The sequence below is a fragment of the Saccostrea cucullata genome, unplaced genomic scaffold (assembly GCF_032062105.1).
Source record: "Saccostrea cucullata isolate Sc308-1 unplaced genomic scaffold, CSIRO_AGI_Scuc_v1 ctg6227, whole genome shotgun sequence".
NCBI classification, from domain to species: Eukaryota; Metazoa; Mollusca; class Bivalvia; order Ostreida; family Ostreidae; genus Saccostrea; species Saccostrea cuccullata.
In genome coordinates, this window is record NW_026928534.1 from 5,125 (window position 1) to 31,601 (window position 26,477).

The 26,477-nt window shown below is 32.0% G+C and overlaps 3 protein-coding genes across 3 annotated transcripts; 2 read left to right on the forward strand and 1 right to left on the reverse strand.

The window, feature by feature from the left end:
- Positions 1-3,200: 3,200 nt before the first annotated feature.
- On the reverse strand, positions 3,201-6,010 carry LOC134277866 (uncharacterized). Its single transcript, XM_062760163.1, has one exon. It carries the CDS (start codon positions 5,815-5,817, stop codon positions 3,949-3,951), a length of 1,869 nt encoding a protein of 622 aa, XP_062616147.1. The 5' UTR covers positions 5,818-6,010; the 3' UTR covers positions 3,201-3,948.
- Positions 6,011-6,160: 150 nt separating this feature from the next.
- LOC134277867 (uncharacterized) lies at positions 6,161-10,401 on the forward strand. Its single transcript, XM_062760164.1, has 2 exons — positions 6,161-7,002; positions 8,987-10,401. The coding sequence occupies exons 1-2, from the start codon at positions 6,376-6,378 to the stop codon at positions 10,280-10,282; spliced, it is 1,923 nt and encodes a 640-aa protein (XP_062616148.1). The 5' UTR covers positions 6,161-6,375; the 3' UTR covers positions 10,283-10,401.
- Positions 10,402-12,482: 2,081 nt separating this feature from the next.
- LOC134277865 (uncharacterized) lies at positions 12,483-13,811 on the forward strand. Its single transcript, XM_062760162.1, has 2 exons — positions 12,483-12,498; positions 12,580-13,811. Exons 1-2 carry the CDS (start codon positions 12,483-12,485, stop codon positions 13,809-13,811), a joined length of 1,248 nt encoding a protein of 415 aa, XP_062616146.1.
- Positions 13,812-26,477: the final 12,666 nt, after the last annotated feature.

Below are 26,477 nucleotides of genomic sequence, written 5' to 3' on the forward strand. Positions count from 1 at the left end.
CAGACATTTGATTTGCAGGTGCATATTTAACGTGTTCAAATTGATGGCGATATATATATGTTGTGGGCATTGCCGATATTTGTTTCAGGTTGAATGGGTGGTTTTTGTCAGGTTAACATTGTAACGATTTAGAATTGTGATTATAGGAGTTCTAGATATGTAGCATGAAATCAGAGTTAACATTTTATACAAATTTGCTAAGATATGGGTGTGTTTCTATTTTGCCTTTACCAGATTTAAATTTAGATCTGTGAACATGAGGTTTGGGTAAAGGATCTTATAATTTTTTTTCATACACTTGTCTCTGGCAACAAAATACACCTTAACCAACTGTAATATTTAGGTCTCACCTAGCAATTTTGAAGAATTTTGTCTTGATGTCTACACACATCGTAACGTCCATTTAATGTTAATATGAAGTATGGGTAAAAGGACATTCTCTTTTTTCCTTTAAACAAGTCTTTATTTTTTTAAAAATGATATTAACTACATCTTGATGATTTTGTTTCAATTAATCATTTCATTATCAGTTTGTTAATTTTCTATATACAGACACAAAACTTGCTTACATGTGGCTATTGTACACTATAATTGGTTTTGTCTACCGGGTAGCTGGCTTTTCATAAAATTAACTTGTAGCAAAAATATTCAGATTAGAACTTTTTTGTGATCTTTTTATACATAAAAATAAAAAAAAGTAATTCATATATTCCTTTTCACTATAAATGTTCTAACTGTAGTTTAAATTAGAAAATGTAATACATATATATCTACACTGGACTTGTAACAGAATCTCTATACTAACGTTTGTTAATATTTCTTTATTTTAAGATCTGTCTCAGTTAGGAAATTATCATTAATGGTTAGTAGTATCAATTTTTTAGAGTCTTTAAAATTTTGTATTTTTTATTATTGCATTTGAACAAAAGCTTTTATTCAAATTAAAGAAAATGAAATACATTTTCATACAAGTAAGATTTCTTTTTGTTTTTTGTCTTTGTTAATCTTTTAATTAGTAAATTAGTCTTATCCAAAACAGGCTTTAGGAAGGGATTTGATTTTAAGATTATGATGAAAACTTGTGCATCATATTTTATGCAATTTTTATATCTTGTAACATTGAACTATAATCAAAATATATACAGGGAATTAAAATACAGAGACATTATTTAGTTTTAGTAAATAAACCTGGAATTCATTTCAATTTTATGCCTATGGAAATTTTTCGATTTTTTTGCCTTAAAAAGAAGGATTTGATATTGAATTAAAAATAAATAAAAGGAGTAAAAACAGAAATAAGACGGAGATGTCATTTTCTGGATTATTTCAATACAAAATCTTTGGAAAAAAATTATAGGAATTGATATAAGTAGCATGTTTCTAGTGCTTAGCTACCGGTACATGTAATTGAAAATATACAGCAATTCATTTATATTTGCCATGTCATTATAAAAAAAAAGATATACACTGGCTTGTTTAATTTTGTAAAAGATGACTAATAATTGTATACATATTTTCACAATATTGTTTAAAGTGTTTTGCTTCAGAATTGTTTATGACAATAAAAGTAATAAAGACGATGATGTTTTCTTTTCTGACTGATTGTTGAAGCAATGTCAAAACTTGTTATCTCGAAATTGATTGGGAGAAAGAAAAAAAACACTTCATGATAAATGAGGATTGGAGATATTGATTGATTGATTGTATATTATTTAACGTCCCTCTCGAGAATTTTTCACTCATATGGAGACGTTTCCGTATGACGGTGAAGGGCTTCAAATTTTGACCTTTACTCGGCACTCAGGGCCATTGAGCAGTGAGGGATCTTTATCGTGCCAACGCCTGCCGCTGACACGGGGCCTCGGTTTTTAAGGTCTCATCCGAAGGACCCGCAATTAACTTTCACTTCAAAGTGCCGAGCGCATGGCGAAGGAACAGTTGCTACCCATTTTAACGACTAGGTCAGTTGCGGCCGAGATACGAACTCACGACCTCCCGATCACGGAGCGAGCGCTCTACCGACTGAGCTACCGTGAACGGTTTGGAGATATTGAAATAAAGAGGGAAGGAGATTTCAAATTCGGCATATCCACTGTATGTCAAGAATAGGTTCCACTGTAAATGTATATCTATGAGTGACGGACACGAATGTTTACATAAGGTCTTGAAATACGAAGCCTATTAAACAAGAATTTCTACAGAATTTGATATTGATGCGAAAATTGTGCGCTAAATGTTTTTTGAAAACTTTAACAATTATGAAATATAGGCAGATAACGAACAGTATTCAAGCTCAACTGTCAATCCAAACAATATCAGGAGCAGAGTAAACAACATTGTTCTATACAAAGACCAAAGTAAACGATCCTCTTTCACAGTAGGAGAGAACTATATGCGGACTTTGGATCGTAGCTTGAGATGATGAGTAAACATGGACAGCTATGTTCTTTTTTTCAGCAACGTGTTTGTCATTAACATTGTTTTAAGAATTGTTCATATGTAGAGCTGAGTAAGGAATTACATTTGTACATTGAGATATATAAGAAACAAATTTTATTATCCTCTTCCCAAAAGCCACTGGGCCAGAAAAGTTGAAACTTATTGAGAAAGCATCCTTGGGTAGTGTAGATTCTAAATCGTCGAAACCATGACCCCTATAGGGGTAGTCCGACTCTGGAATAATACCAATTACAGAGACCCCTATAGCTTACTTTTTTGGTGGTCAAATATATTTTCACTTGTCCTTAGTGTGTTAAAATTTCTAAGTTTTCTAAAAATTTCGATTTACAAATGGTTTAGAGGCAAATTAAATGTTGTAGTAAATATGGTAGATTGAGAAAAAATTCATACAAATAATACCTATATAATATAAAATACAATTAATTAAAAGTATGGAATTTTGTCAAGAATAAGTATTATGTATAGAGTTATAAATTTGACCCTCCCCCCCCCCCCCAAATATAGTAATTTCTAATTTGCACTCATCATTTAGACAATGTATTTTTATTACGGTAGATACTTCTGTTTTAGTTCAACAATGGTAATATTTTACTTAAACACTCAGAATCAGATAAGTCTACATATAATATATTATACATTTATTGCATGATAGTGAAGGAAATATGAAGACTTATTCAGCCGAGAAAAGTCATATTCCCCGAGGGCTTCGCCCGAGGGGAATATGATATTTTTTGGCTGAACAAGTCTTCATGTTTCCCGAATATTCATGCAATGAATTGTTTATTATACCGAAACAAGCAAAACCTTTGAAATAAACATAAACTTTCAAATTCGGCACCGCTCTCTAATTCACACCATTGTTAACGTAAAGTTACTTTAAAACCCTTTTGTCAACACATTGTCATCAGTTTTGTGAGGTAAACCAGGCTATTGTGACGTCTACTACTCTCAGGAGTTTTCGTTCAACGAACGAGAACTATATTGCGGGAAAATTCACTAGGTGTTCCGAAGAGGTGGAATATGATGAAAAGCGCGTGCCGACGACGGGAAATATGAAGTTTTACGGCCCGATCACGTGATAACCTAGAACCAATCAGATAACGCGTTGTGTAGAATATTTATAATGAGGTATAATAAACATCTTTGTTTTCTTCCCTTGAAATATTTATCTTCTGAAAGACTCTTTTGAATAAAAAGTATATTTTGAAATAAAGTCAATTTTTGCATTTATTTTCCTCCTTTTCCCTCTTGAAAATACAATCTTTGACATTTGTAAGAACACTAGCTACGTCGAATGGTCATATACAAAAATGTATTATTTTCCATCCCTATCCCTAACAAACACAAAGTGCATAACTATGGTAAATCCAAAATTATTTCAAAGACACAATATATCTTTTCATTATTTTTTCATCACAAACAGGTAGTCCAGACAACAACTCGATATGTGAGAGGTATTAATTAACAAAGCTAATAGATTTCATTGCTCTATTTCAGTTCATAAACTTTAATCTTCTTAAATTCACTACATACACAGCATATGTTTTTCTTATCATTCACTGCTAGAAAGACTGGTCTCGGCATATTACTAAACACCCTAATGACTTCTCCAGCACAGGACAAAACGTGGATGTTTCTACTCTCTGTACCAGCAACAAAAATGTTTTCAGCATTATCCCTTTCAAGTCCATATGGTCCCTTTAAATTGGATGATTTGTATTCCCAAAGAGTATTGCCATTATCAGTCATTGCAGTCACGATGTTTTTCTCCTTGTTACTGTAAACAAGATCCACACTGTTTAATACAAGAAGATGAACAACACGTGAACCTGTTTTGTATTCTTTAATTTTGTGTCCATATCTATTTATCTTTATAATTTTGTCTCCACATGCCACATAAAAGGTGTCATTTTTACATGCTATTCCGTAAACGTATATATCTAGCTTAATATTCTGTGTTTCTAAGTAGTTAGAAGTTGAGAAAACCTTAATGGATTGTGTGTCAAAGCATGTAACGAAAAATTCATTGGCATATTCAATGACTGCAAACGGTAGTCGCAACCCATCAATTGTTTTTATGCATGTGAAATTCTCATCATAAAAAAAACACTGACCATTAAGCTCATGATTTACAACTACAAATGTGCCATCTGAAAGAAAATTTCCACTGCGAATATTAGCATTAAGTAGATCAAATTCCTGTTTAAAAGACAGCTCTTTTTCATACACACGATTCACATCTTTTTCCATATCAAAAGCTTCTATCTGTGACAGAGTTTTCATGTCTTTAATTTGCTGTAACATTTCAGGTTTGTTTTCCAGTATGCTTACATATTTTTCTGTGAACTGAAAAGATTTCATCTGCTCTTGAGTAGCTCTGGCTAAATAATATTCCATCAGTAATTGAACATCACTTCCCTTTTCCATGGCTCTTTCAACTTTATCCCCACAAGATTTTGCACAAGAAATCCCGTCAGTGACAATCTCCAAACTTTTCCTAATTTTTTCTTGACTTGTTTTGCCTGCCACGGATATTTTTTGTAAGAGATCATTCTTCAGCTTTTCCAAATGCTCAACTAGAATTTTCAGCTCTTTTTCTGCTTTTTCCGTCAAGCTATCGACACTATCTTCTATTTCTGTTATGTTTTTCTCCTGTCTTGCCTTTGAGCCAGTCAGTTTCTTCTCAAGATTCTTAACTTCAGTTAACAGACCACTTAGTTTTCCACTTTCACGTAAAGATTTAGCAGCTACTTCAACAGTATCAACGCGGTCACATTTTCTGTGCTCCGTGCTAACACACATTGTACAACACAATGCTTTGTGGTCGTTGCAAAATAGTTCTATCTCTCTGTTTTTATGTTTTGAACAGGATAAGTTTGAAACCGAATCGGATAAAATGTTAGACGATTTCATTTTACTTAGTTGGTACACTTTATGGCTTTTTGTGACCAAGCCTTTCTTATGACATTTTGTACAAACTTGACATAAATTCTCCATACACGTGGCACAAAAGGCGATAGCCTCTTCTTCCTCGTTGTCTCTAAGACAAGACTCGCAATTCAACTGGTCACCTTTCTCAAGAATCTTTTCTAGAAGGTAATTTTCGGGAAATAAGTTTACAATATCCTCTGGCTTATCAATTGTGCCTTGATAATGAATGTACTCACGGCATAGCGGACAATGAAAACCCAAACGGGGTTCCGTAGACGTACGCACGCTGGCAATGTAGGATGATAAACAACTATGACAAAACGAGTGAGAACAAGGGAGATACCTCGGTTTTTTGAATTTCTCAAAGCATATTGAACACAAAGTCACATCCTCCACGATGGAAATTTCGTCTAACGAGGTTGCCATAGTCTGTTTTGATTGCTGGGGTTTTCTTTCCTACTTCCGATATATTGTGACGCCTGACGTCATGTATGCAGTATGGAAACACAAGTGGTGAAAGTTTGATCCGATCACAAGAAACAGAGAACCAAAAGATAATGAGGCACTTTATACAATGTAGATCGACGCTGCAAACATTGTATTTGTTTGTGTAATATATTTTTTTTTATTCCAAAGTCACACCCCCTCCTCCTTTGAACCTCAATTTGCAGTCTTTCTAAAAGTATCAGACATAGAAATTATACAAAATAAATAGAATTTTTAAAAAATTAAAATAAAAGAAAATGAATGTGTCGAATCTTCGGAACACGATTTTTATGGTTATTAAACATGTTTTGAGACGCATAAGTAGTCTGCAAATTTTAAGCTTTAAAGTGATGTTCATTTAGAATTAATTTGTAAACTTGAAAAAAATATAACGCTAAAACGAAGAAGTTTTACTTTTGACCCGGACAGCTTGCCATTGTGAACAAACCCTGCCTCTTTGTGAAAATAGTGACACGCATATACAGGATTTAACGAATTATGGCATCAGGATTTAATATTGACGAAATCACCGTGTGTTCAATTTGCTTCGAAAAATTCAAAATTCCGCGATATCTACCGTGCACGCATTCTTTTTGTCACGGATGTTTATCTTCTTACATCCTTACTGCGTGTAAAGCTACGGAATCTCGTTTGGGTTTTAATTGTCCATTATGCCGTACGTTTATTCCTTGCATTGGAGAGACTAATACGCCGGAAACGTGGGCTGAACTTTTTCCCGAGAATGACGTTTTGGAAAAATTATCAGTTAAATCAGAAATTACATTTTGCCAGGCGTGTTTGCGAGAAAATGAAGAGGAGAATGCCACCGACATTTGTTTGTACTGTGTAGAACGTTTGTGTAAAATATGTACAAAAAGCCATAGAAGAGGACTTACAACGCTTGATCATGTGATAATACCAATAAAAGAGATGAAAAGAATGCCTCTTACTCCAAAAGCCACCCATGGAAACACTTGTGCAAAACATCGAGATAGAAAGTTGGAATTATTTTGTAATGATCACGAAGAACTATGTTGCACAATGTGTGTGAGTTTGGAACATAGAAAATGTGACAGTATTGATACAATGGACAAAACTGCAGATACAGTACCGACCAGACCCAACCTGACACAAAGCAGTCCCAGAGCAGTCCCGAAGACTGCTTTCTGGGACTGCTAAAGCAGTCCCACAGCAGTCCCAGAGCAGTCCCAGAGCGGTCCCACAGCAGTCCCACAGCAGTCCCAGAGCGGTCCCAGCAGTCCCAGCGGTCCCAGAGAGCAGTCCCAGCAGTCCCAGAAAGCAGTCCCAGCAGTCCCATAGGGCGGGGTTTATTAATGTAATGGGCGGAGCTAACTCAGAAATGAGATTTCCAATAAACAATGGGATTATAAAAGGCAGTTAAAATTGATTCTGGGTAGTATGCCAGGAATCCTTACATGAATGCGAAGGTCATTTATTAACAGTACGCGCAGAGAACCAATTTGGAATAATATTTATTAAAGGAAGAAGGCTTTCACACCTACATGTATAAAATTAAACTGAACATGAATATTACACCAGAGCAGTCCCAAGTTAAAATTCATTAAAATTAAAATTTGTTATCTATTAAATAAAATTAATCACAATTACCTGGTATATAAATAATTCCATTTTTATTTTCTATGATTGATACTGTTTCCCATATTAATTTTTTCTACAGAAAATTAAACGTGAATTATTTATTTTCCACCAGAATAAGCTTTAAATAGTTCTTTTCGTTATATGGCCAATTTCCATACTATCGGGATACTCTAATAAATTTTCTTAAGTATTGGGGCTTTAAAAAAAAATCTTTGTTAATTTTGCCAAGTATTATTTTTCAGTCATGATTATTTTTACTTACATGTCAATATAATTATTTTAAATTTCTCTATCTCTATAATACTGTGCTTTAAGTTTTAAGTGCTTTATTATTTGTAAATGTTAGAGTGTATATCTGTAAATCACCAGAATGGAACCCTCAGATTATGTTCAAAATTAATTAATCCTGAAAGAAATTCATACACATCTCATTTCTCAATTTTATTTTTGCTTTACATAGATTGAAATTAGGGTCATTGTTGACCAGCATGTTCAATGATGTGAAACGCTGATATGTATGTTATTACACAAATAACATGAATTGATTTTCTGCCCAAAGGCGATTGAAACCGCGAGTGTTGATACCATTTTTAAACACATTAATCGGCCAGGTAAACAGAAGCAAAACAAAAAGAAATAAATCGCAATTCCCGGTATTTTCAACTGTTTATTTTCAAAATTAATGTACTCTTTCAATAACTTGTTTATAAATTAAAAACTACGGTAATTCATAAATAATTTCCCCAGTGATTATCCACATTGTTTATGTTACGGAAGAATGGTAGCATTAATTTATTAATTTTATTTTATGGTCATTTAATAAAGTGTGAAGTTTTCTATTTAAGGGTTAAAAACATGTTCCTTTTTCAATTAAAAATCTTTTATTTAAGTGTAATAATTATTTTTAAATAGAACCAATGCAAATTTTTAGTATCTGATTTTACATTAAATACCCCCGTAATAAAAAGGCCTACATGTTGATATTTTTTTCTCCTAAACCTTATCTTATATCTGATATTTAGGGGGGAAAAATTAATCTTCTCCCAACTTCCTTATTTTACAACTTTATTTTTTAAAAAAATTATTCTAAACTACATTTGTGTAAATATACAGTCTAGGTAAATATTAATTAACTGTAATAATCTCTACTTATTAAAAGATTGTAAGAAATCCTTGCTTTTTAAACAGATTAAACTCATCTCTGCTGCAAGTAAACAAAACAACAGGGGGCCTGCAAATTCAGAATACACAAGGGGGCGGAGCTATCATGTCACTCAGAACCTTTTTTCACACATGAGTGAACAAAGCAGTCCCAGAAAGCAGTCCCAGGGACAGCTGGGACTGCTGGGACTGCTGGGTCTGCTTTTTAGAGCAATCCCAGAGCGGTCCCAGAGCAGTCCCAAAGCGGTCCCACAGCAGTTCCACAGCAGTCCCAGAGCGGTCCCAAAGCAGTCCCAGGGACTGCTTTCTGGGACTGCTTGGGTGTCAGGTTGGGTCTGGTCGGTACTGTAATGTTAGAAAATTATTGACAGAAAATTCCGAAAGATTATTGGAAGATGTGCAAATTCTAGAGAACAAATTATCTGATGCGAAATCGGAGCAGGAAAGATTTGTTCTTCAACTGAATAACACTGCCGATTTGTGTACAGAGAGGACCGAAAGAGCCTTTAACAATGCCATTGATCATCTGCAAGGCTTAAAGAATGACTATCTAACAAAAATGTCTAAAGCTGTAAAGAAAAGCAAAGAGAATTGTGAGAAATGCTTAGAAACTTTCATTGACGGTATTCAGTGTACAGATTTCTGTACTAGAAATATCGAGGCAGCTAGAAAAGAATTGAAAGACGTAGAAATGGTGATGGCGTTCTATAAAACCAGGAAGACATTAGATGAACTAAAAAATTACAAATTTAACCAGATAAGAGTAGATATTGTGGAAACAGAACCACCTATCTTGAATGAAATTATGAATTTGAAAAATCTACAGGAGGCTATCGTTGCCGAGGCAGACCTTGATGTTACATCCAACCTTCGAAGGACCCACCTGTCCCTGTTGTATGAATTCAGCATAAATGCGGCATTTGTTCGCGATGGAACCTTTCTTTCTAATGGGGAATTTATTCTTTCTACCAGAAAAAGTCATCGTTCAGGAGCATCCGATGATTCATGTTTTGTATACAGCAGTAGTTGGGAATGTATCAGAGAAATAAAATCATTATCTAAACCATTTGGTATTTTACAGATGGGAAATGGAGTATTTTTAGGATGTACAGGTTCAAAGGTTATTGATATGAGGTCACTTGGTAAGTACGATAAGATGACAACAATACGTATGTCAAAAGCCATTTATGGAATTGCATATTTGAAACCAAATTTCTTCGTAGCATGTGATGACAGGATTTTAAAGCTAAATCTATCAGGAGCGAAAGTAAAGGAAATCAACACAGGAACTAGTGTAAAATATATCATAGCTACAAACGACCACATTGTCTACAGTAATAGAAACACAAACACAGTGATATGTATGGATAGAGTTGGGACACAAGTCTGGTCCTACAGCAGCATGAGTCTTGAATCTCCATGTGGTCTTGACAAAGACGCTGACAACAATATCTATGTAGCGGGTAAAGAGAGTGACAATGTCCACGTGTTGTCATGTGATGGTGAACTTATAAGAATCTTTGAGGATATTCCAAGGCCCGATTTTATGAAAATAGACAAGGAAAGAAAGTTGTGCTGTGTCTGTAGCCAAAGGAAAAACATTAAAGTGCTCGAACTGAAATAATTGATTAAAAGGATGCAATTCTTTTGAATTGAAATGAAATCTAACGGATAACTTTTAAATGATTCAAGAGAAAAATGTAGCAAAAAGAATTTTCAGAGTGATATGTTGAATATTTCAAGAAGAATAAGAGAAATATAGGTAAAGACACTTGAAGAATTAAGTTTAATTAATACAATACAATATATTAAACTAAAATAATTTTTGATAAGTGAAAATTTGGAAGTTAACGTTGTATATATCAGGTTTCTGTTAAGTTTGTAAAAAGTTAGTCAGTTATACTTGCCTGACAGTCACATGACAGGTTAAAATTAGAAAAAAATAATTTTGTACATCTTAGAAGATCATGAACATTAAACAATTTACGGAATATTTTTGCTCTGAATTATTTTTTAGACAAAAAGGATTTTTAAAAATGTCATTCAGTTGAATGTATAGCCAAAATGCTCAGACAATAAATGTGGCCCATGGTTTTTTTTGTTCCTTTATTTTATTTGGTATCACAAAAATAATTAGTGCTCATTTAAATAGTTAACATAGTTGTATTACATGATAAAACAGTATCGCACAACTGATTCCCAGCAAAATTCAAGATATTACGAAGTTCTGTAAAAAGTAAGTTCAGAATTTTTAGTTATGAAGCTATCGTTGAACTTTTTGAGTGGTTCTGTTCATCATAAGATAGTACAGTGTACGTTTAACAAATTTAACAAATCAGGTCACACACCCGCTGAAGGATTTCATTATGACAGTAACAAAGCTCGTTTATCAAAACATTTACGTTTCAGGGGCGTATAAAATTGTTAGCACATCCTTTGAGCAAGGACTGACAATTCTGGTGACTTTGTTTGCCTTCTCGAAAATTTCTACTTCTAATTTTCCTGATTATTGTTTCATATAAATTATCAATACACAACGAAATTTCTTTCTTTTTTTTTCTTTTTTTTTTTTTTTTTTGAGCATTGCGGATAAAGTTCACTTTGTGAAAATGCAGGATGTGTAGTGTAAATAGAAACAAGTCCCGAATACATGGTTTGAATAATTTCAAGATGAAATAATTTTTTATCATATTTTCATGTGAAATCCTATAGTAATATAAAATTCATGATATTATACAAAAATTTGGTGAAAATATTATCTACAAACCTGTGCCTTATCACCTTTAAAATGAATGACTGTACATGTAATTGAAAGCATTTCGAAATGTAGACAGGTAATCAAATTTGACACTTAATGCAGAATGCTCAATCTTAAATAAACTGAAAAGCATGCTCTTAATGAGTAAAAGACATTTTTAGACGAAAATTGTTTCTTTTAAAATTGACCGATTGTCTATACACAGCGCATTATCCCAATAGAAACAAGACTTAATTAAATAAGAATATTACTCAACTTGTTTGAAAGTCAAGCAGATATATCACACCCACTGATAAAAAAGAAATGCTAGACTCAGCAAATAAAGTGCAGACAATGCAATTCAAGCCCCTTTACTTTGTCCCGATAACAGGCTGTATCGAAGGGTTGTTTTTGCCTCGTTTCCAAAACAAGGAGTATCGAAAGCATACACTGTTTTAAAAGATTGTTTTTGCCTTGTTTCTAAAACACGGATTTCATGCCGACAGGAAGGTTACTGTTATAGAGATATAAAATGGCATCAGGGGTAACCATAGATAATGCTACAATGTGTTCAATTTGTATCGAGAAATTCAAATCTCCTCGATATCTATCGTGTACACATTCCTTTTGTCATGACTGTTTGTCATCTTATATAATCAATTTATGCACAGGAACGGAGGGACATTTGGGGTTTAATTGTCCGTTATGCCGTGAGTATATTCCTTGTTTTGGTGAATGTGAAAAGCTGGAGGATTGGGCTAGCCTTTTTCCTTTGAATGATGTTTTGGAAATGATATCCGTGAATGCAAACAAAATAAATTGTCAAGCCTGTTTGCGAGAGGACGAAGAAGAGGATGCAGTAGAATATTGTCTCTCTTGTATGGAATATTTATGCATAATGTGTATAAAATATCATAAAAGGGGACTTACGACTAAAACCCACAAATTGATTAAACTAGCTGATTTGAAAAGCACACGTATCGCACCCATTGCCGTTAGAGAAAACACATGCTTCATTCACCAAGACAGAAAGATAGAATTATTCTGTAATGACCATGAAGAACCCTGTTGTACAATGTGCGTGAGTATGGAGCACAGAGAATGTAAAAGTATCGACAAAGTCTAAAAAACTGCCCAAAACCTCAGAGAATGTTTGAAAGAAAATGATGATATCATACTTGAAGACCTAGAGATTCTGAAAAACAAACTGTCAGATGCAAAGAATGAGCAGGAAATATTAGTCCTTAAATTAGACGACAAAGCTGATATTTTTGCAGAAAGTGCTGAACAAGAATTCAATGCAGCTATCCAGCACTTAGAGTTTTTGAAAAACGAACATTTGACAAATATGTCAACGGTTGTCAAGAAAACTAAAGAGAAGTATGACAAATGCATTAAATCGTTTACTGATGGAATTCAATGCACAGATTTTTGTATTCAAAAGCTTGAAGAAGCAAAAAACAACGACGATGACGCCGAATCAGTTAAAAAGTACTACAGAGGAAAGAAAATAGTTACTGGACTGCAAAATTATGAATTTTCACAGATAAATATTGCAATTGAAGAAGAAAAGCCTTATATTTTGGAACAAATTATGAATTTGAAAAGTCTCCCCGAAGCTAGTATTTCCGAGTCAGATATTGACGTTATTACTGACTTGAAAAGAGTTCAGCTGAAATTAATTTCTGAATTCAGAATTGATGTCGGATGTGTGCGGGATGGAATATTTCTAGGGAATGGACAGTTTATTCTTTCAGCCAGGAAACCACAAAGAAATTCTCATGATGATAAATGTTTAGTATATGATAAGTACTGGAAATGTACAAATGTAGTCGGATCACTCTCCGAGCCATTTGGACTTGTACAAAAGGATAACGAAGTGTTTGCAGCATGCACATTGTCAAAAGGTTTGACAGTTTTATCGCCACCTATCTTCGTCAAAGACAGGACAATTCGAATTGGAACACAGATATTTGGAATTGCATATATACCCTATGGATATTTTTATTTAGCATGTGACAACAAGATTATAAAAAATTACAAAACTGGAAGGCAAATGAAAGAGTATAACACTGGGTATGGAGTCAAATATCTAATTTCCTCAGGACGTAGAATTGTATATAGTAACAGGAATACAAACGAAGTTATAGCATTGAATGATAACATTGATTCCAAAATATGGACATACACCAATCCTCATCTAATATCACCATGCGGACTTGACAAAGACTGTGTCGGCAACATCTATGTTGCGGGTAAGCAAAGCGACAATATTCACGTGCTTTCTAGTGACGGTATTTTGATTCGACTCTTTGAGGATATTCCCAGACCGGATTTTATGAAAATTAACAAAGACAGAAACATTTGTTGTGTATGTAGCAATCGAAGAAATATTAGAGTGTACGAGTTTAAATAACTAGATGATATACTGGTCGTATAAAGAAGTATGATGGAATGGAGCATTTCTTTCACTGTTATGCCGTTGTCATACAGACTGAATACATTTATTTACATCACTGAAATATATTGAATCTTTGATGGAATATTTCTTATTTTAGTTTTTAGAAATTTTGAGACAATTAAACTATTTTGTTTGAATTTTGTAACCAATATATTTGTTCTTACTGGAGTTTTATGAAGAGACTTACTTTTACAGTTAACGGCTTACTTGGACATTTAAACCCGAGTCAAGTATGGAGGAACGGAATTGAAAATAGATAAGAAAACATTCATTGAGGCGAAAGTTATGGTATTCGGGGCTTTGAAATAATTTATCAAACAAAAAATATAATTGGGGTAGATTAAAATTCATTTAGATACTGTATTCGCAAGAATTAATATATCTTTTAATTTTCAATAACTTAAGAAATTAAATAAAGAAGAAGGCACATTTCGGTAGAAAAACTCGACAGGAAATAGTCAAGACTGGAATGGAGGATGTTGAGGGGAAGGAATGTAGCCGTTTCCCTCCTTGACAACATAAAACGATCTTTGAAATAGCCCGTTATTAACTTTTTTAGTTATCATCAATATTTTTTTCACAAGAGAGCTCCCGTATAATTGTCAGGTGTAAAAGTAAGCCGTCAACCGTAAAAGTCAGTGTCTTCGCAAAACTCCATTAGTCAGATATTAGTGAGAAATTGAAATACAATTTTAGCCTTGTCAGAAAGGCATTGCCTTTATCAGTGTTTTGGCAAACATACTCCTCCTTGGCCCCTGATTCCACTTCTGATGTTTTATAATTCGTGTTTGCTCAGTACCAATTTTGTAATGTTTTAATGAACTTTCCCGTTTAAATGCTGTTCGTTATCTCTACCTGTTTCATGCAATCATATCTTTATACCAGGTATAAATAGATACAATTTTTAAAAATGTTTTTCAAAATTCAGAAAACTTTTAAATGTCTATAGATGTAAAGGAATTTATTTGATGGAAAAGGATAATTGAAGTTTTCAATAACAGAAAGGAAATTTTAGCGATAATCAACTCTTTAGAAAATCAGAGACCATTTAAACTGCTTGAAATACAATGCGGAATATTGATAATGCATTAAAAAAAAATTGCATGAAAGGCATTAAGCATTTGTTATTCACTGCGCATTTTTCGAATTTCAGAAAGCATCGCCATATTTAGAGTATTTAATTTTAAGTGTGTACAAGGTATATCGACATTAATATTAGCTTTTGTGAAGTTTTATTTACAAATCAACTATAAAGTACACGTGTATGATTTGATTTATCTTCCTTTTGAATTTTTGGGGGAAAAAAACATTCTGAAAAGTAAATTGTGTTGTCAACAATGTGAAATATTTTCTAGTGCTCATTATTTTTTAAAGTAGTAATATTTTTCTTACTACGAACAGATTGCATTACAGCTGCAATGAAATGGACATTTTCGTGTTTTTTTTCATTCTAAAAATACTGCAACGATGAATTGACTTTTAAAAAGATTTTTTTTTTCTAACTAGCATGTATATACATGTATGCAATACTATATTTAAAAACAAGTTTCGTCAACACTAATGATTTTGTTTATAGCCATCAATCTAAAAATGTATTTGGTTTTTTCTATATTCAATGATTTTATGATAAGCATCCTCAAACATCATTAGTGCAGCACTTATAACATCTATAGTATACAGAGGGCAACGAAATAAAGATGATTGTTTTAAATTCATTCAAGTGTACTGGTCCCTACTGATAGAGTCTTGTGTTTGTAAGGCTCATTGTAGTGTTTTAGAGAAACGTGGATTTCATTCAGCACCTGGTAAATTAATATTTACTTAAAACCTTCTTCCTAAAAAAAAAGACGTTCCTATCAATATTTTCCAATTTTAATAAGTAAAAAGTAGAAAAACGAAATACCATTTTACTTGTCTTAAGTAAACAAGATTTCTAAACTACAGTGTGCATTTAAATCCTTACAATAATGATATTACGGGTTCCAGTAATGTTAACCACCTCATATGGCTCTCTTTTCTCATTGAGTATTGACAGCAGAAATTTAATTTAATTCAACGGGAAAATTCAATTAAAATATAAAAAAAAGACAACATTCGACTCCTTGAATTGTATTTGTTGACAAGGTCATTGCATCACTCAAAACATGTTCCAAATGGTGAATTTTGATATTTCTGTTTCACTAACTTGATTTTTAGCTAGCATTATTTGAGATAGTGTTCCCTTGCGTATCGAATCGAGTCGAGACATTAGCCCCATGTACAGACTTTAAGTGTATATTGCTTCCTAAAGGAAAAAGGCGAAAGGGGAGTTGAAAGAAAACTTGAAGTATTCGTGATAATGATAATGTACTGCTGTTAGGTTTTTATGTATTGGATATATGCCGAATACAGTTCTGTATTAAAAAATATCAGACAGTTTGAGGGCTGTGTGGGCCGAAAACTGTCTGATATTTTTTAATACAGAATTGTATTCGGCATATATCGTACTTAAAACATTGCTTTTGAGTTACCCGAGACAGTCCGATATTAGAACAAAAGATAAAGGTGTTAATGACCACTGAAGCAGGAGGCTTCAATGAAAAGTACTCAGTATTTAGGGATTTGGCTACACTGAAAAAGTATTTGAAAGAATTTAAAAAGGAGAGTGGGGAAAAAATTTCTTCATTAAAACATACACGAAGATTAAATCAGTGCAACGAATTATAATACAATCTAGTGAATGATGAATTTGAAATGAAGGGAAATTGACGACATGAAGAATATTTACAGAAAATTATGCAGATGCTAATGGTACACTGGTCCATTTCATTTTTTTATGATAAGCGTCTACATATACTTATGTTTTTAATGTTTAATAATACAGAAAAAACAAATATAATCAAAAATCCAGGAGTTTTGAGGGAAACGTTGAAAAACTTCAAATTTCTTTCAAAAAATTTGTTGCAAATCTTTCAAATTGAGTATTAACTATCATCTACTAGACCTAGTTACCTTGATTTTGCATCTATATGCATTTTCCTTTTAATATAAAAAATGAAATTTGGATTTTATTATGAATTTATTTTTTGAAAGGCTTTAATAATATAATTGCTTCTCTGGTGACACCCAGTATGCCCACTCTTTTTTTAAAACCAGAGAAAGGGGTTGAAACACTTGTCCAATTTTAATACAGTTTATTAGAAGTTTACCCATTTTTGTGGTTTTTATGTTAGTTTTTAATTTGCATTATTTGGTCTGCCGCATGTTCTTTTTCCTATCACACTATATTCGATGTAAATAAAAGTTCAATTTTTTTTGCAAGTGTTACAAAAATAACGTTGTAAATAGATAAATGGAAAATATTCTTGGAAAATTTTACAGACGTCGAAAAACTATTAAATACACGATCAGATTACGTGTCGCTTTCAAGATAGAATATGCAATAATAATTTCTGGAGAATTTTCTGAAAGCTTTCCATGAATTTAAAAGAAGTAGGGTATATCAAGTTGGCAGAATTGTGCCTGCCAACCTTTATTGTATAAGAAAAATCTCAAAATTGAAAGCCAAACAATATTCTCTAAGTCCTGGAATGTAAATAGAAGAAAATATGTAGATGATCTCTTTATTGAGAAAGTAACTTCTTAGCATGAGACAACTTTTTTTTTTACAATGTTATGATATTTAAATCAACTATTAGACCTACAAAAGCATACAACAATCAATAACAAGCATATTTTAAGAGGTATTCCTTTTGTAAACATGAATTATTTCATAAACCAGAAATTCCATGCAATATCAAAGTCTTTTTGTTGACAAAAAGGAAAATGTTATGTATGATGTGCTACTTAAATCAGTAATAAAACTTTTGAGGATAAAAACATATTACAAATTGAAGAAAAAGAAGATGGCAATAGCATGATTTTATCCTTAATGAAAGAAGGACATTTTCGATTTTAGTGTTAAATAAATGAATGATATATTTACAGAAAACAGAATCTCATTTATATAATAAAGTCAAAATGTTTAAGAGTCTTGTGACTAAAATACTATATTTTCCCCTCAGAACTCAATTAAATGCATTTGAAAAATCCATGAGAAATCCACTCAGAGGTCTTAATGGGAAGAAAATATGTAATATTTTTATTTTTTGCTTCGTTTCCTTTGATGTTTAGTAGATACATAAATAAATGATGCTTCTATGAATTTCTGCTTTCTTCAAAATAACTTTATGCATTATAAATAGGTACTTTTTAAAACAAACTAACATTTAATTTTCTTCATGGGTAGGCCAGGTAATTAATCTTTAAATTTTTTCTGGCAATTACTTTTTTTTTTATTCCTGAGCCCATTTAATTTCCCTCTGTATTTGAAATATGTTTAAGAAACAAAGGAAGATGACTTGTAATATTTTAGCTTCATTTCCATTAATCTTTTATAGACAACGTGATTCTATGAAACACTGCTCCCTCAGGAATCTAGATAAACGCCACAAAATTAAAACGATTCTCATATTTCTTCTTTCTCTTGTGTATCCATTTAATGAGCTGTTTAAAGGGTATTGATTGATAAAGTAATTAAATAGAAACGTAAATTAATTTTTCACAAATCTTCAAAACACAGGCATGTAATTTAGCCTCAAAATATAAAGACACTTTAACCAAACATGTCTAATAATCACTGATATTTTGCGAAATCCCTTACACTACAAATTATTTACACTAGCCAAAAGTAAGAATATAACAGGTGAAGATACATTTACTTAAGGAATAACTGTCTTATTTTTCGAATTCATGAAGTGATCAATGGATTGGCTTGTGTGATAATTTGCATGAACGCCGAAGGCGTTTATGCATAAAATTATCACACAAGCCAATCCATTGATCATCTTCATGAATTCGAAAAATAAGACAGTTATTCCTTATATTTACATGCTTTGATTCCGCCAATCCACGAGCTCCAAGCCTGCTTCTCTCTAGGTGTTGTCCCGCCCTGCACGTGGTTTTTTTGGAACAGCGCCAACACATTCATGAGGAAATTGAGGATGTTTTTTTTTTTTCAAATGTATTTACTCTTTAACTTTATTGCATCTTCAGTTTGATGGAAAGCCTGATACTTGTATTTAGTTAATTCAAACATAACGTTGAGGCCAGCTTAAACTTATCATAATGACGATTTTTTAAAACCATGTTCAGGAATTTTTGGTATTTTTTTTTATTACTGACATCAACAACTTTAATACACATCAATTTAAAATCACAGATACACCTGATATTCAACTGATTTCTTTTCTCCTCACGTGAAATAATTTATTCAAACCTGTAAGAAATGACTAATTAACGATTTCACGGAACATGTACTTGAATTTCATTTGGGCTAGATCTGTATATATCCTAAGGGAGGGACATTCTCTCTGATGTAATCGGGTTTAGCTACAGGTACGGTTTCTTTTTAAGTCTGACCGCCCCACGAACGACCCCGTACCAGGTAGGGTAATTTATATACGGCCAAATCTGTAACCTGGATGCAAAAAATTAAGTTAAGATCAGCCTATCATCTCGAGTTTACGACATTTTCAAAAAGACGTGCAAGTTAATTTGTCATCTAAAGAATAGTGCAAAAGGATCTTATCTTGCGAATAAGCTACATGTAATAACCAAATCTGCAGGATAACTTATCAAATTTATTTAAAAGTAATTATTCAGTGTATCAGGAAAAAGAATCTTAGGCCGATCCGTCTCTAACATACAAAAAATTGAAGAGGTTGCAAAAAGTATTCAAGAAAGGGAGTGAAGTACTATGTAGAATATAAATGAAGATCGGCGCACTTTGCACTCCGTGACCTAAAATTGTTGGTCAATTTTGCCGTTAATGATCTACAACATTGATTAATTAAGGACCGGTTAGTTTGGATGAAACTAATCAAATTTAGACGGTCGATCCTGGAAAATTATATAGCTTCATCATATTCCTTCGATGCAACAGTATTTCATACTGCATGGTTTTAAAAAGTTAAAGGTTATTTTTTCTCAAATACAATATGCTTTTTTTGGATAATATAATATATTTATTACATTGTATTATATTAGATATGAATTCCCATGAATCTTAGTTATATAATTCTTTTAATTGTTACATTTGCTTTATATTCAAATATAAAAATGTAACGGATCAAACATTTATATAAGTAATTAAGCCGCTTTTTTGCTTCAGAACGAATGTGCAGCAAACAAAAGTTACGCCTACATCTATTTTCAGTACTCTTGTCAAATAACAGGATTTTATGTGTTTGATACAAATGATCATCAGTAAGATAAGTATATCTTTGTAGATACTTTACAATAACCATAGTTATAACAAGTCTTAAGGACAGATTATACAAACTTTTATCTTAAAAATTGAAAATAACAACTTGGGTCATGTTTTAATGAATGAAGGATATGGAAATAACGAACAGTATTCAATCTCAACGTCCATTAAACAAATATACAAAATAAGAGCAGAGCAAACACGGACCTCCGAATAAAATGAACAAGTTTCACCAAATAGTTTTTCATATTTTATTTAAAGTTTCACAATAAAATGAGATTTGAATTGAAAATATTTGTTGCACGCACAGAAAGGTGTAATTTTGAACACCATAGAAAGTTTCTAATATTCTGTCAAATTATTATTTGCATCATTTGCAACAAAAATAGGTCCAGGTTAATATACCAATCCAGGCATCCATTTTTTTGTTTGCATCATCAGTCCTCAAAAGATGCCGTAAGCGAACAGACAATGCACCTCGAAATTTCATAAACCTTGCCCCTTGGTAAATTGTACCTTTAAAATCTTACCAAAAATATTTGAATAAAAAGACAGTCTGGCTCTACAACTCCTTTGACCCTCAACCATTATATTTTATAATACCTCATTTTATTTATGTTACATGTATATACTCCTATAAAATATAAAACAAAAAATAGAATTTTTAAGGAATAGTACAGTAATAAGCTACAAAAATTTACCGTGTTGAATAAACTTGAACATACTCGTATTCTATCAAATGGGATTTGTTCAAATAAATCGTGCCTTTTTACGAGAATGACAAAAATATACAAATAGGTTACTTATTTAATGTAAAACAGATTGAAGCGAGAAAGAGAATCATTGTATACCTTCCATTTGAAATGATGGCATCAGACCAAGCGCCGCAAGATGGTAGGAAAACATGACGGACTTCTTGATTCCAAATGACGAAACAAAACTGTCCTTGTTATATTCCCTTTCCGAATGTTGCTCAGAGCCAAACTATTTTGTCACCTGATTGTGTCAATTTATATACCTAATATCCACGTTTGAAATACGGCTGATAGGAAAAGTGTCATCAAATGTTTTGAAGATGTTTTATTTTTAAAAACAGAAAATGTATCTTGTGTCAATCAGAGAAAAAGGCGGTTACCATCCCGTATTGAAGACAAGTGATGCGTAACAATATTGCTTCCGTATCAAATGGAAAAGACATCAACCTAAAGGTGTGAAAGCAACAAACAGAGGGCGGGGCTTTGAGATTAATTTAGCACACCTGAAGCAATATGGTCACGGGGTATTGGCGATTTCTCGAGCTCCATCCCGGGAAAGCAAGGCGGGAAACCTTAGCCAAATCGGATTATCGTGGCATCACTGACAAACGATGGGCTCTTGATATTTTAGAGAACTATCAGTTTTTATCATTAAAAAAGAAACTTGATTCAATATTGGTCTTTTCTTTCCTTGCCAGGTAATATCCGGGATAAAACTTACATCTATTAAGGGAGTCCTGGATATCGAACACGGCGGAAGGAAGAAGAATTTCAGTAAGATTTTCACATAGCCACGCTTCTTGACGTGGAACCAACTAATCCGCTTTAATTTGGTAAATTTGATTACAACTATTGGATAAAATATATGCAGATCAAATCCGGAGATTACCAGAAGAATCGTGCTTTATACCTGCAAGGTAAATACCTGGAGAAAGAAAATCATAAACAAGAGGAACCCTTAATTAATTACCATAAATTTATTAAATCCTAGAATTTAGACAAAAACATTAAATAAATTAAATATGATGTTATTTCCAGTTATTACTTATTATAGATAATAGGTTGTTTCTTCAGAATATTTCCAAAATAATATAAGCATAATTAAAAACCTGTAAAATGAGATCAAATTAAAAATACGTCATATGGCTGAAGCACGCATGACAAATTTGGAACCATGGAAACCAAAAAAAAATATAAATAAATAGATAAATAAAAAAGGCACAAAATGAAATTCACTCATGTATTGAACTAAATCATTTATTTAACAAGAAAACATTGATGTAACCATGTGTCTAAATGATGGAGACGATAGTCGAGAATATTTTGAAAACTTAAGGTCGGATGAAAATGATATTATTTTAAACCTTATCAATCCCTCAAGTAAATGTTGGCTGCATAAAAATAAATTGAAACCAGACACATGCATCACCTATATATACAACGAGGCTGACTTACGTCACCTCGAAAAATGTATTTCACTTTAAGAATATAATAAAATACGAACTGTGTAAAGTACGTTTTTATGCGATAAGTAAAATTTGATGTTCTAAAAAAGGGGACCTGTCATTTTTTCGAGAGTAAATTATAAGCAACTTTATAAATTAAATATGAAAAATATATATATCATTACTGATTCACTTAATGGAAGTAAATATATTGTGTATCTCGTAATTTATAAAAGAGAAAGAACATTCTGATGAACAATCTTATAGATTTTTAGAAAACATTTAATTCTGAATAACTTCTTTCACCCCAATCCCCATATACAAACACTTAAACTTATATGTTTAGAGCAGCCCGGTCCTCCGCGCTGCAATGACAGGCATGAAAAGAAATCATTTCTGAGAAAGATATGCAGCGCTTCATATATCAAATTTAAAGATAATGTTATAGTTTAAGATGAAAATAAGAATTTGAAGGGGGGAAATGGTGAAGTTAAAAGAGAGAGTCAGTAGTCACTAAATCATCTGAAATACGATACATCCCAAATCCAAGAAACAACATACCATTATTTTAATCTAAATACATGACAGGTGTACATGATTTTTCTACCTGAGATTTTCATTTTGAGCTAAAATGAAAATAAAGTGATTGTTTCATTTAAAAAAAATTAAAACTTAAATTTTTTGAAAGTGAAAAAAGATAAAGAAAACGAATAGTGATTAATCTAAAAGAAACTTTAAACAATACCACTCTGTGAAGAGGCATACATGTAAGACAAGGATTCCTGGAAATTCCGGAGGTGGCATCAGGTGGCCAGGTTTTAAGCATTCCCTGTTGACAGGTAACACCTGCTGTAGACCCTTTGTATTGGTTAGGTAGACGGGAACATTCCGTTGTCAAATTAAGAATAAAAACAAAGATCTTACAATTGGTAAGAAACAGGAACAGATATTACTGTATATGGGGGTATTTTTGTCTTTTCGCACTAGCGAACAATTTTGAACCCTTTTGAACTTGCCCAATAACAACTTGCTAATTAAAAAAATATACTACGTTCTTTGAGGATGCTAAAATCCGAGTTACATCAACTTATCTGTCAGAAGCCTGCTTCGTTGACAAATTGATCATTTTACTCGGAGCATGCTCTTGAGTAAAGAATAAATAGGGAGATGTAAACGCCAAGTATATACATGTATATGCAAATTAAAGCAAAATTTCACTACAGAAAGAAAGAAAGTTGACTTTTATGAGTGCAAGATTCCCTGATTTCTGTTTTGGAAAAAAAGCACAAAGAAATAGATTAACAGTACAAGGAACATGTATATCTGTGTTTCAGATGTATATTTCTATAGTCATGAGTTCACCACATTTTAAAAACGATATAAGTTATTAAATGAACAGACTTTTATTCATACTAATAAATATCCCTTTTTAAATTAATTATGATCTATTTGAATAATTCAGTACTAGGTTTGGGACACTTTTATTATCAATTGATATCCTTTTTCTCATTTTTTTTATTCAGACGTGTTTTAATCTTTTCTTTGGTTATTTTCATAAATGTAAAAAATAAACAAACTGACAAATCATAAGGAAATTCCACTTAAACGCCACTGAAACTGATATCATGCATTTATGCTTAACAATTCCACTTTGAAGATCTACACCAATGCTCTTGGTCAAAAGTGCAACAATAATATTTGATTTATTGCTGATCAAATATGAAGAAATACATATACATGTATGAGTAAAATATTTTTATGATTGACAATTGTTTTATATTTATATTTTGTCTCGTATATAAAGACTGTAATTTGATGAGACTTTCACAGAATCTTTATTACATATTGCCATTGTGCACCCTCTATACTACTTTTTGATCCGACACATATTGCACAATTGCAATATGTAATAAATATTCATTAAATTTCATTCAGTGGTATGAGAGGAGTTGCAGAAAAGAGATTGGTACCCCATAGCGTAACAGACGGACGGACAGGCGTATATATACAGAAGTGGGGGGTATAATAAATAAACAGGTAATAAATCAAGATAAAATGCCAAGTTAAAACACTTTCATGTTCTTTAAAATTATTTAATATTGCACTATAATATTGCATTGCAAAAACAATTGTTTTGAAGTCTTTAAGATATGACAAAATTATCTTAAAATACATATAAGATCTGAGATGTCAGGAGTGCAACACAGTAATGTAAAATAAAATATTGTCTTTAAATTCTAGTGCTTTTGGTGAGAAAACTTGTATATAAAACTTCTTTTTCGGCTTAGAACAAAATAATTGGCATAGATGAAAAAGTTAATTTTAGTAGATTAAATTATTTCATACATGTGACTTTCAAAACCAGAATTGAAAATAAAATAATGTAAAAGAACAACCAAAAAAGACCATTTGTTTTCATACAAGAAAAAAAAATTCAATCATTTAACTTTAAGATCATCCAAGATTTAGATCTGAACATTGATATACTCTACACCATTCTGAAGAATAAGAAACTCCGATTTCTTAATTTTGATTATATGTTTAAGAAAGTATTTTAGGATTATTACAACACACTCTGAAAAATTACGCACTTTGAACAATTTTTTCAAAGTGCGTTAAATTTGGGACCAAGTCAACGCACTTGAAAAAAAATAATTTTTTTTTCAAAGTGCGTTAATATCGACCATATTAACGCACTTTGAAAAAATGTGTATGTAAATCTTAGGTATGATAAATAATTGAACCCGTTTGATAACTTTTCGGTGATAAGGTCACTTCAGGATGTGAAAGTGAGCGATTTTGATTTTTCCATACTTTGAAAATTCTTTCTCTCTTAAATGTTTTACTGTACTTAATTTTTTTTTCAGTTTGCATGCATTTTATGTCACCTAAAATTTATTGAAAGTTTTCAACGTCATGCTGGTCAGTTAGACAAATACATATATCTGGGTGTAGTGTAGGCATCGGTAGGGGGACTTAGACACACAAATGTTTAGCAAAAAGATATATAATATAGGCATTGAAAATTGACGCTTACCTGGGGGGGGGGGGTTCCATTTTCAATTTGCTACCGACGGCTATATACAATATCAATGTATCAAACAAAAAAGAGAGAGGTGGCTGAGAGATCCTCTATCGTCTTCTCCTTGTTCTCAATGAGGTTAAATGAATAATGTAATAAATTATTAAATCAAAAGTTTATCGAAATATATAATTATTACAAATTGGTTCTCTCAATTACTAAAATCTAAGTCTAAAATTTTTTGTTTTATACATTTTTTTTCAAAGTGCGTTAAATGTCCCCACGGTAAAAATGTTTATGTAAACTCTTAACGCACTTTGAAAAAAAATTTCAAAGTGCGTTGAGTGTGTCCCAAATTTAACGCACTTTGAATTTTTTTTCAAAGTATGTTAATTTTATCCCAATTTTAACGCACTTTGAAAAAAAATTTCAAAATGCGTATTTTTTTTTCAAAGTGTGTTGCCACATAGGATATAGTGAAAAAAATTTTGAATAAAGTTTTAATAATAAAAACTCTGAATACCCCGGTATTCTGTTGTAATATTCAGGATTTTTAACTAAAATGCTTGTACATTACGGTGATACATGTAATAGAAAAAAAATGGTAAGCTGAATTTAAAAAAAATATCAATTGGTGGTCATTATTTTAGAATTCATCCATGTAAGGCAAAAAGTGGGTTTCTTCCAAACGATAATTAAATGATTACATATGGAAACACAATGATGAGCTGAAATCTTATCGATTCTAAATAGTTACTTTTCTTTCAGAAAAAAATTAGAGATGGAAAAGAGAATTATGAAACCATTTATTATTTATTTCCATTGGATGAATTCAAATTGTCAAAAATATTCATAAAAAGAAACCTGGCAAAATTTAAAATTGCAAGATTTTACCAAAATACATAAAAATTCCAAGGAACCTTTACAAAATTTAAAAAAATTGCAAGATTTTACCAAAATCAACAGCTTAAAAACTTAACGACTTTTCAACTTTATACACAACCATTCACTAAATTAAAGTCCAGGTTAAAAAAAAACATTGACATCTGCTTTTTAAAAAAATTGAACTCGTTAATTTACCTACCTTGTCATTAGTCATCTGCAAAATTATTA